Source organism: Mustelus asterias, chromosome 9 (assembly GCF_964213995.1).
Source record: "Mustelus asterias chromosome 9, sMusAst1.hap1.1, whole genome shotgun sequence".
Classification (NCBI taxonomy): Eukaryota; Metazoa; Chordata; class Chondrichthyes; order Carcharhiniformes; family Triakidae; genus Mustelus; species Mustelus asterias.
The window spans coordinates 25281958-25297442 of record NC_135809.1 but is presented as its reverse complement, the minus strand read 5'-3'; the positions used below and the strand labels follow the sequence as shown (position 1 = coordinate 25297442).

At 43.0% G+C, this 15485-nt stretch overlaps 1 protein-coding gene across 6 annotated transcripts in view; it reads right to left on the bottom strand.

Annotated features, from left to right (window-relative positions):
- The window catches only part of tspan12 (tetraspanin 12), a 47528-nt gene that overhangs the window by 26700 nt on the left and 5343 nt on the right, over positions 1–15485 (bottom strand). For 4 of the 6 annotated variants that reach the window (XM_078219842.1, XM_078219844.1, XM_078219845.1 and 1 more), the window contains exons 2-6: positions 14529–14656; positions 9537–9619; positions 8267–8392; positions 7707–7842; positions 4269–4343 (exon numbers count right to left, since the gene is read on the bottom strand). In XM_078219842.1, the coding sequence (XP_078075968.1) occupies positions 4269–4343; positions 7707–7842; positions 8267–8392; positions 9537–9619; positions 14529–14594 (486 nt within the window). In that variant the 5' untranslated portion in view covers positions 14595–14656. Of the gene's footprint in view, positions 1–4268; positions 4344–7706; positions 7843–8266; positions 8393–9536; positions 9620–14528; positions 14657–15085; positions 15208–15485 lie in introns of those variants that run through there. The other 2 variants (XM_078219841.1, XM_078219846.1) reach the window with 2 other exon arrangements.

The following is a 15485-nucleotide window of genomic DNA, read 5'->3' as shown; positions in this document are numbered from 1 at the left end:
CGTATGTATTTCATTATATGGTTAATTTGACGAACTGCTCTGACAAAATGACAGCTTGTTCTGATAACTTGGCATTGTGTCACGCTACGGTAGCTTACTCAAGCATTTCTACCTGTTTACTTAGATTTTCTTATGCGTTAGTCTGTTGTGAATGCCCCAAATCCTTTGAAAACTTGGTGATTGTAGTTTTGCATGGGAGCTGTACACAAGCTGCTGAATATTATGCAGCCACTTTCTTTTCAAGAAAGAAAAGGCTTTTTTTTCCTGAATTGTTATGTGTGCCCACCAAGGTGAGAAGGTGTTAATAATATGGAGCGTACTCTCAACACTAACGAACTTTAGCTCTCTCAAAGCACAATGGCTAAATCATTGCTTTTTGATATGTTTCATGCCCTTCAATGCAGAAATTAAATTCTCATTTCTTTCAATTCGTATTAGTCACAAGGCTCAAACTTTCAAAAGAATTGGAGTGCACTAAAGTAGGAGGGCTGCTCACAGGAGGGTAGCAGTTTGAGGCAAATCTGAATCAAGCTTTCTTGGATTGGGGTTGGAGGTGCGTGCGCAAGGGGTTGGGGGAAATGAGAAAGTGTCTCCTAACTGCACTGTACGGGGAAAGACTGTTTGGTTGGCAGACTGCAAATGTAAATTTCATAATTACTGACAGGTGTGAGACTGGGAGAGAAAAGGATGAAACACTGAGAAAGAGATATCGAGAGATACAGCAAAGCAAATACACAATGGGAGTGATTTTTAACTTCCAAAAGAGAAAATGCTGGAAAATCTCAGCAGGTCTGGCAGCATCTGTAAGGAGAGAAAAGAGCTGACGTTTCAAGTCCAGATGATCCTTTGTCAAAGCTAAAAGGCATAAAAAGTGGGAGATATTTATACTACAGAGTGAGGGAATGAAAGGTGAGTCATAGCCACAGAAACCAGGGGAAAGGCTGCTAATGGCAGTCCACAGAGAGAATAGAAGGTGTGGACGGCCAAATGGCAGATTTTTAACTTCACTATCTGTGCAATATGCTGATAGGACTTTTGAATGGTCCTATCATATATTAAGCTGATCTTTCTCTTCATCCTATCGGTAACTGCAACACTACATTCTGCACCCTATACTTTCCCTCTCCCCTATGTACTCTATGAACGGTATGTTTTGTCTGCAACAGCTTGCAAATAACAATACTTTTCACTGTATTCCAATACATGAGACGATAATAAATCAATTCAATTCAAGGAGAGCACTGCCTTTTCTAGATGCTGCCTGGTTTTAGCAAACTGGATGGTTTCGATAATGGACAGATGATTTTCTCTCTCAAGTTACTGCGCAAATAGCAATGTTGAAAATTGTCCCCACCATATTTTTTTTTCATCTTAATTAGAGTTATTTTCAACATGGTTACATTTGGAAAACAAACAAAGCCAGCTTGAGGGAATTAGATTGAAGGGAAGGAGAGAAGGAGAAGATAAGGAGAGAAGGGCTGAGAACAATGGGAGAGTCTCCGGCCTCTCATCTTGGATAAAGTGGGAGTCATAAAAACATAGAAACTAGAAGCAGGAGTAGGCCATTGGGCCCTTTGAACCTGTTTTGCCATTCATTTGATCATGGCTGATCAACAAATTCAATATCCTGATCCCCCCCCTTCCTCCCATATCACTTGATCCCTTTAGCCCCAGGAGCTATATCTAATTTCTTCTTGAAATCAGAAAACATTTTGGCCTCAACTACATTCGGTGGTAGTGAGTTCCACACATTCACCACCCTTGGTGAAGAAATTTCTCCTCACCTCAGTTCTAAAATGTTTGCCTCTTATCCTCAAACTATGACCCCTAGTTCTGGACGCCCCCACCATTGGGAACATCCTTTCTGAATCTACCCTGACTAACCCTTTTAGAATTTTATAAGTTTCTATGAGATCCCCTCTCACTCTTCTAAACTCCAGTGAGTCATTGAGTAGGGGCTCATGCTAAGGGTTAAGTGATTGATAGTGGATTTAGGGGGAAAGATTATGGCCGCATTCTCCGACCTCATCCATGGCTGGGATTCTCCAGTCCGGCTGCAGTGAATGGAGATTTGGCTAAGTGCCAAATTCTCCACTCTTGCTGGCAGTGGTGGTGGGACATATGACATCGGAGAATTCCAGCCGATATGTTTAGTAGGTGATCCAAAGCTAATGGTAAAGTTTTCAGAGGGTTGGAAGAAGCATGTGATAGAGAGAGATGATTGGAAAGGAGGTCCGTAATTCACATTTTCACCTGACCAACACCAGAAATGTAACCATCAGGGTTTCTTGACCCACCACACTAACATTACCTCCCACCAGAACAGAAAGTAAAAGGGCAAAGAGGCAATTACAAGAAAGACAGGGAAGCAAATATATTTAGGAAGAGATTCTTAAGAGTTAAGGACAGATCGAAGCAAAAGAGGAAAGCCAAGTGATAGAGACAAAATAGGGAGCTCAAAGTTAGACTGCTTTCAATTCATGAGAAACATTGCCTGTAAAAAGACAGGCAAACAACAATAACTTCTATCACTCTTTCCATTCTCTAAATATTTCTACATGTATTTTAATTACTGAAACTGTCCCTTCGCTGTTAATTCTTGTAACTTATTAACATTGAAAACATTCTGTTATAATACCATAGAAACATAGAATCCCTCCAGTGCAAAAGGGAGCCATTCAGCCTATCGAGTCTGCACTGACTCTCCAAGTGTGGAGATGCCGGCGTTGGACTGGGGTAAACACAGTAAGAAGTTTAACAACACCAGGTTAAAGTCCAACAGGTTTATTTGGTAGCAAAAGCCACACAAGCTTTCGGAGCTCCAAGCCCCTTCTTCAGGTGAGTGGGAATTCTGTTCACAAACAGAGCTTATAAAGACACAGACTCAATTTACATGAATAATGGTTGGAATGCAAATACTTACAACTAATCAAGTCTTTAAGAGACGAAACAATGTGAGTGGAGAGAGCATCAAGACAGGCTAAAAAGATGTGTATTGTCTCCAGACAAGACAGCCAGTGAAACTCTGCAGGTCCACGCAACTGTGGGAGTTACAAATAGTGTGACATGAACCCAATATCCCGGTTGAGGCCGTCCTCGTGTGTGCGGAACTTGGCTATCCGTTTCTGCTCAGCGACTCTGCGCTGTCGTGTGTCGCGAAGGCCGCCTTGGAGAACGCTTACCCGAATATCAGAGGCCGAATGCCCGTGACCGCTGAAGTGCTCCAGGAGCACTTCAGCGGTCACGGGCATTCGGCCTCTGATATTCGGGTAAGCGTTCTCCAAGGCGGCCTTCGCGACACACAACAGCGCAGAGTCGCTGAGCAGAAACTGATAGCCAAGTTCCGCACACACGAGGACGGCCTCAACCGGGATATTGGGTTCATGTCACACTATTTGTAACTCCCACAGTTGCGTGGACCTGCAGAGTTTCACTGGCTGTCTTGTCTGGAGACAATACACATCTTTTTAGCCTGTCTTGATGCTCTCTCCACTCACATTGTTTCGTCTCTTAAAGACTTGATTAGTTGTAAGTATTTGCATTCCAACCATTATTCATGTAAATTGAGTCTGTGTCTTTATAAGCTCTGTTTGTGAACAGAATTCCCACTCACCTGAAGAAGGGGCTTGGAGCTCCGAAAGCTTGTGTGGCTTTTGCTACCAAATAAACCTGTTGGACTTTAACCTGGTGTTGTTAAACTTCTTACTGACTCTCCAAAACAGCATCTTACCCAGGCCCTCTCCTCATCCTTGCCCAATCCCAGTAACCCCATGGCTAATCCATATATCTGTGGACACTAAGGGGCAATATAGCATGGCCAATCGATCTAACTTACACACTTTTGGAGCGTGGAAGGAAACCGGAGCACCCGGAGGAAACCCACACAGACACAGGGAGAATGTGCAGACTCCACACAGTCACCCGAGGTTGGAATTGAACCGGGTCCCTGGCGCTGTGAGACAGCAGTGCTAACTGTGCCGCCTTTCAATAAAATCACCTCTCATTCTTCTGAACTATATTTAGTTGAAAATCTCTCACCACATTCCTGAAATGTTTCATTGGAGATTTATACATTATCCTCAACACAGGTGTAAAGTAGTTGGATAATGCAATGCATAATTAAATGAATGTGACTATCAATTGTATAAACCTTAGGGGTGAGTGAAGAAAATATATTTTATATTTTCCAAGGTGAGAAGTACCACTGATTTATTAAAATGCAATTACTTAATGCAAATTTTATTTTAAAACATCTAATTGGTACTCACTGAATAATCCTGATCATTGCTCCACACTCCACAGGCTAGTTCCACACAGAATATTATCAGCAGGATACAAAAATACTGAAAAAGTACAACATGGATCGGTTTTATGTGCCAAATACAGTAGCTGAATTAATTTGCTGAATATCTTGAGTCACATAATAAGGTGGAAGCAGCTTGCAACATATCATAGAATCATACAGTGCAGAAGGAGGCCATTTAGCCTCTCAAGGCTGTACCGACAACAATCTCACCCAGGCCCTATCCCCATGTATTAACCTTGCTAGTCCCCCTGACACCAAGTGGCAATTTAACACGACCAATCAACCTAACCTGCACATCTTTAAACTGTGGGAGGAAGCCAGAGTACCTGGAGGAAACCCACGCAGAAACAGGGAGAATGTGCAAACTTCACACAGACAGTGACCCGAGGCCAGAATCGAACCTGGGTCCTTGGCGCTGTGAGGCAGCAGTGCTAACCACTGTGCCACTGTGCTGCCCAGTAGATCAGTAGAATTTTCTGTGAGCTTTTATTTTGCCAAACAGGCAATGGCACAAAATGACACAAAATGAAGTATCAGGAAGGGCAAGACCACCATCAGAATCATACAAGAAAAATTAAACACAAAAATTCTGATGTCAGCTTTCTGATGAGGGGGGCATTATCCAGCAAGATTGGGTCCTATACATCCCAGGGATACTACAATCATCCTCTTCACCAGCCTCCCAACTCCAAACAAAATTGCTGTAGCAGCAGTTTTTGCTGCCAGTACTTTGTCATTAGAAAACACACATAAATATTGCAATGGTCGGAGGGGTGATAGGTGTGGATGGACATATCTCATACCAGCAGCCGCACCTACCAGAATATAAGAAGCATTTTAGAGCTGGCATAACTCTAGCCTAAGTGCACTGAATTCCAATCTCATACGCTAGAACTAAACCACTTTGTGTCCCATCTGAAATTTCAGATTTTTGGGCCCATCACTTATGGAACTGGTTACTTGTACCAGTTGAATATAAAGCAAAGGAATGTATTTTTAAACCTATTGATGTAGTTTCAAGTGGAAGTAAACTGAATCTGAAGCAGCAGATTTTGCAAATAAATTTATCTCAATATGACAACGTTTCACATGGTTCTAATATTTCTTTGAAATACCATTCTGCAGTCAGCAATTTCTTAAGATGTACAAACCATTAAGCTGTAGAAAATAAGCCACAAAACAGCTTATTGAAATTATTTGTATCAGATCTGTTCATTCAGAATGAATCCAAATCAGGGATTGCTTCATCTTAGGAAATAGGGCACGATAAGCAAATTCTCCTCCCTTGCATTAAGTCAAAAAAGCCAAGCTCAAGGGTGGCATGGTGGCAGAGTGGTTAACACTGTTGCTTCACAGCACCAGGGACCCAGGACCAATTCCAGGCTTGGATGACTGTCTGTGCGGAGTTTGCATGTTCTCCTCGTGTCTGCGTGGATTTCCTCCTGGTGCTCCGGTTTCCTCCCAAACTCCAAAGATTGTGCGGGTTAGGTGGATTGGTCAAGCTTAAATTGCCCCTTACTGACAGAGGTATTAGCAGGGTAGATACATGGGGTTACGGGAATAGGACCTGGGTGGGATTGTTGTCGATGCAGGTTTGATGGACTGAATGGCCTCCTTCTGTACTGTAGGGATTCTATGATTCTATGATTGGCAAGGACATAAATGGGCTGAATGGCCTCCTTCTGTGCTGTGCCAATGAATCAATGTCTATGAATCTGTGTGGTGACTCATTCCTACAGTTAGAGAATTGTTGGACATTTTTCTATTGTTCTTATTTGTCATTTCTGTCTAGTTATTCCTCTTAATCTTGTCTTTCTTTCTACTTACCTTTCTAATCTTGAATTCACCCACTCCATATCACGTCTGTTTATTTCTTGATCCTTAAATCCATAAATTAAATGGGGCGGCACAGTGGTGTAGTGGTTATCACAGCACCAGGGACCCGGGTTCAAATCCCGGCTTGGGTCACTGTCTGTGTGGTGTTTGCACATTCTCCCTGTGTCTGCATGGGTTTCCTCCGGATGCTCTGGTTTCCTTCCACAGTCCAAAGATGTGCATGTAAATTGGCCATGCTAAATTGCCCCTTAGTGTCAGGGGGATTAACTGGGGTAAAAGCATGGGGTTATGGGAATAGGGCCTGGTTGGGATTATGGTTGGTGCAGACTAGATGGGCTGAATGGCCTCTTTCTGCTGTAGGAGTCTATGACTCATATTGTTTAAGGAGATACGTTGTTTGTCCTGTTGCCCACCAAAGTCCCAGATGTTCTATTGCCTGAGTTGGGCCAATATGAGCTCATAATAACAGCGGCTTATTGGGCAAACTTTTTATACCCTAAACAACTAACTGGACGTGGCACAGAATGCTCCGCTTCAGCAAAATCTGTGATGTCGGTTCTTCTACACAAGTTCTGCATCAAATACAAAAAGTGAAGGTAATGGGGTAAATAGTCCTGTGACCTTTGGGACACCGATGTCAGGACCAAATGGGGGTTCCAACACCTCACATGGGGTTTCCGACCCTGCACTTGCCAGCAGTGAGACCGGTGTCGAAATCTTCCCAGAGGTGCTTCCAAAGGGTGGCACAGTGGTCAGCATGACTGCCTCACAGCTCCAGGGACCCGGGTTCAATTCCGAACTCGGGTGACTGTCTGTGTGGAGTTTGCACATTCTCCCCATTTCTGGATGGGTTTCCTCCAGGTGCTCCAGTTTCTTCCCACAGTCTAAAGATGTGCGGGTTAGGTTGATTGGTCATGGTAAATTGCTCCTTAGTGTCAGAGGGATTAGCAGGGTAAATATGTGGGGTTACAGGGAAGAGGCCTGGGTGGGATTGTTGTCGGTGGAGGCTCGATGGGCCAAATGGCATCCTTCTGCCCCCTAGGGTTAGGGTTCTGTGATTCTAAGTTGGCTGCCTCCATGCCTGTCCTCCCATTAAGTATGGTGAGTGAGCTCCTGATATCTTCTGACCCAATCAGAGGGCAGCGGTTCTGGAAACTTCATTGGCAGGGTGGGGCACTGCTAAGGCGGGTCAGTGATTTTGATGGCGCATCAGCACAGAGGCACCTTCAGAGGTGAAGATTTAAATGAAAAATTCTGGGGGAAAAAAACTCAGTAGGCCCCTCAGAACAGACAGGAATCCCTCCAGTCCAATCACCTGGGCCACAGGTGTAGAGTTCTGTGCCCATCGCCCTATGGAACAGGCAGCCAATATGCCATTCCTGGGGAAAGCTCCTCCTCAGTAGGAATACATTGGGAAGCCACCCTAACATGGCTGCCTCAATTTCCCACCCTCCTACACCCAAATCTGCCACCATGGGGTCAGGAAAATTCAACGCAATATTATGAGCTATTTAAGCAATCACTTAGATAAGCCTCAGAGTATTATCACCAAAAACATACATACCCAAGCAAGGAGCAATGGATTTCCCTTTACTGTTCCACAGCAACCTAACATTCCAACTATGATTAAAAAACAGCACACAGCAATCATTATGGGGTGGATCACTGGAAAATACGTCAGAATGAATGCTTCTTCCAGCCTGCAAAAGAACATTGAACCTGAGTTAATGGTACCCAAAAGACATCACATTTATTTCAAAAGTTAATCATAACAAATGCAAAATGTTTTGTACAACAGTAACATCTCCAGGTGCTATGAAGTCCCATGGCATCAGATCAAATATGGGCAAGGAAACCTCCTGCTGATTACAGTATTTTAATCCCCCCACAGCCCTTCAACTGATGAATCAGTACTCCTCCATGTTGAAAACTACTTGGAGGAAGCATTGAGGGCATGGATTGTATTCTGGTTAGAGGACTTCAACGTCTATCACCAAAATGTGGCTACTAATGTCCGACTGGCGAGTCCTAAAGACTATAACTGCTGGACTCGGTCTGCGGCAGATGGTGAAGGAACCAACAAGAGGGGGAAAAAAAAATTTGACTTCATCCTCACCAATCTACCTGTTGCAGACGCATCTGGCCATGACAGTATCGGTAGGAGTGACCACCGCACAATCCTTGTGGAGACCAACTCCTGTCTTCATAATGAGGATACTTTCCATTGTGTTGTGTGGCTCTACCACCGTGCTAAATGGAATAGAATCCAAACAGATCTAGCGCCTCAAAACTGGGCAGATTGAGCAACTGTGGGCCATTCAACCACAGTCTGTAACCTCATGGCCTAGCATATCCCCCCACTCTGCTATTATTTTGATTTTTTAAATTTGATTTGATTTATTATTGTCACACGTATTATTGTCACAATGAAAAGTATTGTTTCTTGCATGCAATACAGACAAAGCATACCATTCATAGAGAAGGAAAGGTGAGAGTGCAGAATGTAGTGTGACAGTCATAGCTAGGGTGCAGAGAAAGATCAACTTAATACGAGGTAGGTCCATTCAAAAGTCCGATGGCAGCAGGGAAGAAGCTGTTCTTGAGTCGGTTGGTATGTGGCCTCAGACTTTTGTATCTTTTTCCCGACGGAAATTATCATCAAGCAGTGGGATCAATCCTGGTTTAATTAAGTGTGCAGGAGGACATAGTCAGTCATAGAGTTTTATGGCACAAAAAGAGGCCCTTTGGCCTATCGTGTCTGTGCCGGACATCAAGCACCAATCTTTTCTCATCCCATTTTCCAGCACTTGGTCCATAGCCTTGTATGCTATTGCAAGCACAAAATAAGCCCCAAAGCTGCAACAACTTAGATCCTTATTTCACTGTAAGCACTAAAGAATACCATGACTGAAACCAAGCTTAAAAAGATTAGAGTCAAGGTTATAATGGGATACCATTGGTTGCAGTGAGTTAAGTCATGAAGCATAATCATGAGCATTTTATATTTTCAAACAGCACCTCAAAAAGATATGAATACTGTCAATGAAAGTTGTCTCAAAAATGTGGTCTGCTATTCATTATAATCGCTAAAAGAAATCTGATGTTTTAAAGATGTTTACTTGCATGGAAGAATTCAAGTCGATTGTCAACTTTTAACAAACGAAGACAAGAAACCTTACTCAAATTACCATAAAATTACAGGTTGTGAGTTTTGATTTTAAATATCAGAATTTATTGAAAGGAAATCGCTGACAAGGATTAGATAGGATGCAGAATCTGATCTTGTTTCTGGATGGCATCCACCACATTGTAAACATACGCTTACATTTTATGTTTGACAAACCAAATAAGTAATTGCACTTATGGAATTTATCCAGTACCAGTTTATACATACCTGGTTTCTGTTGTTAACACAAGCACGTTATTCAGGTAATCCCTCATCCATGCAGACACACCCAGAACACAAACTGACATCAGCTGTAAAATATGCATGTCTTTTATTTACTATTCTGTAGGCAAATATTTAAAACGGTGCAGCAATTTCCTTTTGCTCGACAGGTTTCCCATTATTACTGGTTATCAGCTTTCAGCCACAAATGTCTCTGGTCTACAAATATGTGGATACCACACTGTGGTTCAATGTGTTTTGCATGTTATACAATTTCATTAGAGATAGATGTAATTCATCTTCTTTTGTCTTCTATTATTTTGTTGTTGGGATTGGTTGTGAGCAAAGTTCCAAAGACTTGCATCTTTAGATGTGCAGTCACTGGAGGCGATTTTCGTCCCCCGTTTTCGATGGGTGGGAATGGTGGTGGGACGGAGAATCGTGGGGGGAGTCCCAAAATGATTTTCATGCTGGGTGGCATTTCCCTGCTCAATGCTCAATTGCCCCCACCACCCTCTCCCCTCCCCATCCACAACCAATGACATAATGGGGTTTCCACCAAGCAGTGATGGGAACTCCATTATACTACATTAACATATAATTAGTGGGCCTCCCCACTGTATCACCCCCTAACGTAGAGGATTCTACCCCCCATCAGCTTGATGTCACATCAGTGGGGTTTACAACACATTTTGTGAAACAGGGAACTGGCAATCATAGAAAATGCTGAAAAATCTCAGCGGGTCTGACAGCATCTGAGGGGAGAGAATACAGCCAATGTTTCGAGTCTGAAATTCAAAACATTGGCTCTATTCTCTCCCCACAGATGCTGTCAGACCTGCTGGGATTTTCCAACATTTTCTGTTTTTGTTTCAAATTCCAGCATCCACTTTTAACTGGCAATCATAAGCTTCCAGGGACTGACAGCTAAGGCACAGTGGGAAGAGTTCATGTCTGGGCTGTATCCTATCAGTGCCCGGGCACTGCTCCATGGTGGTGCCCCCGGTGTCCCCAGGTAGTGCTCAGGCACGGCCAGGAGGCTGTGCCAGGCAGCAGTGCCAGGTGGCAATGCTGGGGTCTTGACAGGTTAGTGCCATGGGACTTCCATTGAGGAGGTTCGGAGTGGGGAAATTCGGAGTGGGGAGCGGTGGGGGAGGTCCCATGTCAGTGGTGGTGGGGAGACAAGGTTCCATGAGATGTTGGTGATTTTAAATTTATTTTTGTTAAATTGGGGTGTCCTTTCAAAAGGGTGTCCCGATCTTTCAAAAACCTAAGTTGCTGGTGGCATGGGCTCAATCAGAACCTTCGCCACCAGCGTGACATCAAAGAACAAAGAACAAAGAACAATACAGCACAGGAACAGGCCCTTTGGCCCCCCAAGCCTGCACCGATCATGTGTTCCAAATTAGACCATCCGTTTGTATCCCTCTATTCCCAGTCTGTTCATGTGGCTATCTAGATAAGTCTTAAATGATCCTAGTGTGTCTGCCTCAACCACCTTGCTTGGTAGTGCATTCCAGGCCCCCACCACCATCTGTGTAAAATACGTCCCCCGCATATCTGTATTGAACCTTGCCCCCCTTACCTTGAACTTGTGACCCCTTGTGTTTGTTATTTCTGACCTGGGAAAAAGCTTCCAACTGTTCACCCTATCTGTGCCCTTCATTATTTTATAAACTTCTATTAGGTCGCCCCTCAACCTCCGTCTTTCTAGGGAGAACAACGCTAGTTTACTCAATCTCACCTCATAGCTAATACCCTCCATACCAGGCAACATCCTGGTAAACCTTTTCTGCACTCTCTCCAAAGCCTCCATACCCTTCTGGTAGTGTGGCGACCAGAACTGGATGCAGTATTCCAAATGTGACCTTCTATATAACTGCAACATCATATGCCAACTTTTATACTCTATGCCCTGTCCAATAAAGGCAAGCATGCCATATGCCTTCTTCACCACCATTTCCACCTGTGCTGCCACCTTTAAGGATCTGTGGACTTGCACACCCAGATCCCTCTGTGTGTCTATACTCCTGATGGTTCTGCCATTTATTGTATAGCTCCCCCCCTGCATTAGATCTACCAAAATACCACTTCGCATTTATCATAGAAATAGAAATCATAGAAACCCTACAATGCAGAAGGAGGCCATTTGGCCCATCGAGTCTGCACCGACCACAATCCCACCCAGGCCCTACCCCCACATATTTACCCGCTAAGCCCTCTAACCTAGGCATCTCAGGATTCTAAGGGGCAATTTTTAACCTGGCCAATCAACCTAACCCGCACATCTTTGGACTTATCTGGATTAAATTCCATCTGCCATTTCTCCGCCCTATTTTCCAGCCTATCTATATCCTGCTGTATTCTCTGACAATGTTCATCACTATCCGCAACTCCAGCAATCTTTGTGTCATCTGCAAACTTACTAATCAGACCAGCAACTTACTAATCAGACCACACCGTGACCAGCCCTTCCATTTTTTTTTAAAGAATTTAAAAATCCAGTGGGAAAAGTCAGCAAGGCAACCAACACGGCTGCCCTCCACTTCTGCCGCCAAGACAACACTTTGAAAAAAATGGGAAAATTCTATCCACTGTTGCAATATGGGAAACACAGCAGTCAATTCCCACAATCAGCAAGGTGATAATGATGTTGGGGAAGGAGGAAAAGAGCAGACTGAATGACTAAGAGCTATTTCACCTGCCCTCCATCCATAGTGATGTTGGTTTGTTTCGGATCTCAGGCAGGAAAATCAGAAAGACAGGACACTCATAACATTGTGTTAAATATTGTTACAAACATGATTAGAGACATCATAGATTACCAATGTGCAATCTGTCTAATACCAAAAGTAACTCAGAATTTTGAAGTACGTTATGAAGTATTAAGAAAAATGATAACCTGTGAAAAAAACTACATTTCAGAAAGATTATAAAAGCTGTTCTCTTATATGTTTATTTACAATATAGAATCACATTCTCAATTCAATGTTTTGGAATTGCATGGAATGTACAGCAAAGAAACAGGCCAGGTAGAAGACACTAATTAGAGCAAAAGACACTCCATTAGACCTCAGTTGGAGTATTGTTCTGGGTGCCACACTTTAGTAGGGATGTGAATGCATTGCAGAGAATGCATTGGCAGCACGGTGGCACAGTGGTTAGCACTGCTGTCTCACAGCACTAGGGACCTGGGTTTGATTCCCAGCTTGGGTCACTGTCTGTGTGGAATTTGCACATTCTCCCTGTGTGTGCGTGGGTTTCCACGGAGTGCTCCAGTTTCCTCCCACAGTCCAAACAAGTGCGGGTTAGGTGGATGGGCCATGCTGAATTGCCCCTTAGTATCAGGGAGACTAGCTAGGGTAAATGCAAGGGGTGATGGGGATAGGGATTGTGGTCGGTGCAGACTCGATGGGCCAAATGGCCTCCTTCTGCACTGTAGGATTCTATGTAAGAATGCAGAAGAGGTTTACAAGAATGGTTCCAGCAATGAGAAACGTCATTTATGAGGATCGATTGGAGAAGCTGGTTACTGATCTCCTTGGAGAGGAGAAGGCTAAGAGGAGACTTGATAGAGTGTGCAAAATCATGAGGGAGCTGGACAAAGTAGATAGGGAGAAACTATTCCTGCTAATAAAAGGATTAAGAATGAGACAGCACAGATTCAAAGGCATTAGCAAAAGAAGCAAATGTGATGTGAGAAAAAGCTTTCTCACACAGCAAGTGATTCGGGTCTGGAATGCACTGCCTGGAAGTGTGGCGGAGGTAGATTCAGTCGAGGCATTTAAGAGAGCATTAGATGATTATTTGAATAGAAACAATGTGCAGGGGTACAGGGAGTGGCACTAAGCCATAATGCTCATTCAAAAACTGTTGCAGACACAATGAGCTGAATGGCCTACTGCACCGTAACAATTCTGTGATTCTGTGATTCAGCCCAAATAATCTGAGCCTGTGTTAGTGCTTCCTCCTTTATTCATCTAACCCTTTCACCATTCTCTTCTGTTCTTTTTTCCTTGATGTACAATATAATTTCCCTTTAAAGGTATCTATTCTCAGATTGCAGATGGCTGACAAGTATACGCATGATCAGTAAAATTGTATAAATCATAAAGGTACGTTTGCATTGTGTAATGCAGATTAGATGACTGTTCATATAGGGTGACAGGGTGGCACAGTGGTTAGCACTGCTGCTTCACAGCGCCAGGGACCCTGGTTCAATTCCGGCCTTGGGAGACTGTGTGGAGTTTCCACATTCTCCCTGTGACTTTGTGGATTTTCTTCAGATGCTCCAGTTTCCTCCCACAGTCCAAAGATGTGCAGGTTAGATGGATTGGCTATGGAAAATGTATGGGGTTAAAGGGATAGGGTGGGGAAGAGAGCCTGGGTAAGATATTCTGCCAGAGAGTAAGGCCTCTTCTATGATATTGTAAAACCCAATCCCCAAAATTCCTTTATTTTCTGATTCAAAATCTTGAGAAGCTACACCAAATATTGTCTCGATAATGCTGTCTCAATATCCTTTGGAAACATTGTTGGTCCAATCAACTCAAATTTAGTGAATTAAAGCTTAATTGTTATAAGAAGACCATTTAATGTGCCTGGTAAAAGTTGCTCTATTGCAAACACTAACTTTGAATTGCAAAGTTTATTTGTTTCAACTTACACAAAATTCTCCTCAGAATTGTTGACCAATGCTATCAGGACGCTCCAAACATTAACCATAATGTCAATAACAACAAGATCATTCTGTCGAAGCACACTGAACGGATATCACTCAAACTATCAGAAACAAACTTTTCCCGCAGGAACATCCAAAGTTCAAGTGAAAATCAATTAGTTCAATAGTGGGGAAGGAAAGGTTGTCGTGATAGTGTTGCAATCATACCACATTTTACTCAATTTTCCAGAAACAATCTAAATACCATCTGTGACTCACAGTTTGCAGAGGCTGCTGCCTTGTGAGCCGTGGGCAGAAGTAGAGGAATCTGTACTCACCCAGAAAAGGACGTTCAAAGCATAAAGTGAGCAGCGCAGACATTTAATGGAATCTTCTCTGGCCATTCTGAAAGAAGCTCAAAGGTTGACCCCATCATTGTGTTTCACAACCAGACCATCTCTGTCACCTTAGAAAGGGTCAGAAGTGAAACGTCACAAAATTAAATTAATTATATGCACATAACAACTTTGCAGATGGTTCAAAGTTAAACTCTCAAATATATTATTGCCCCTAAAGCCCAGTTACCTGAGTTCTGGGATTTTCTCAATATAAGAGTGGTAATTCTATATAAACAAGTGGAATTGGTATTTGTATTTGTGTGGCTGCTCCTATAATGGGAGGTGATGGCACAGTGGTATTTTCACCATACTGGTAATCCAGAGACCCAGGGGTACTGCTCTGGGGACCTGGGTTTGAATCCCACCACAGCAGATGGTGAGATCCGAATCCAGTTACAATCTAGAATTAAAAATCGCATGATAACCATGAAATCATTGTTGTAAAAACCCATCTGGTTCATAAATGCCCTTTAGGAAAGGAAATCTGCAGTCCTTACCTGATCTGGTCTACATGCAACTCCAGACCTACAGCAATGGGGTTGACTCTTAAATGCCCTCTGAAATGGCATAGCAAACCACTCAGTTCAAGGGCAATAAATATTGGTCCCAGACAGTGACACCCACATCCTATGAATGAATTAAAAATAATCCAATTCCGCATTACTTATGAGAAATGTTATTCTTGTTTTAGGCTTAATATCAGTAATAAGAAACTTTAGGTGCTTCCAAGTTAGAGTTAGATTTAAAACAAGTTGACTTACAGCTAGGTACAAGTTAATCACTTGCGCGGTACTAAAGATTCTACACTCCTGACACTTAATTAAAAAGTGAGAAAGCAATTGTGGCTTTAAACAGAATATTTCCTGCCTTTCAAGTTTTATTTTATATGTAAAATAA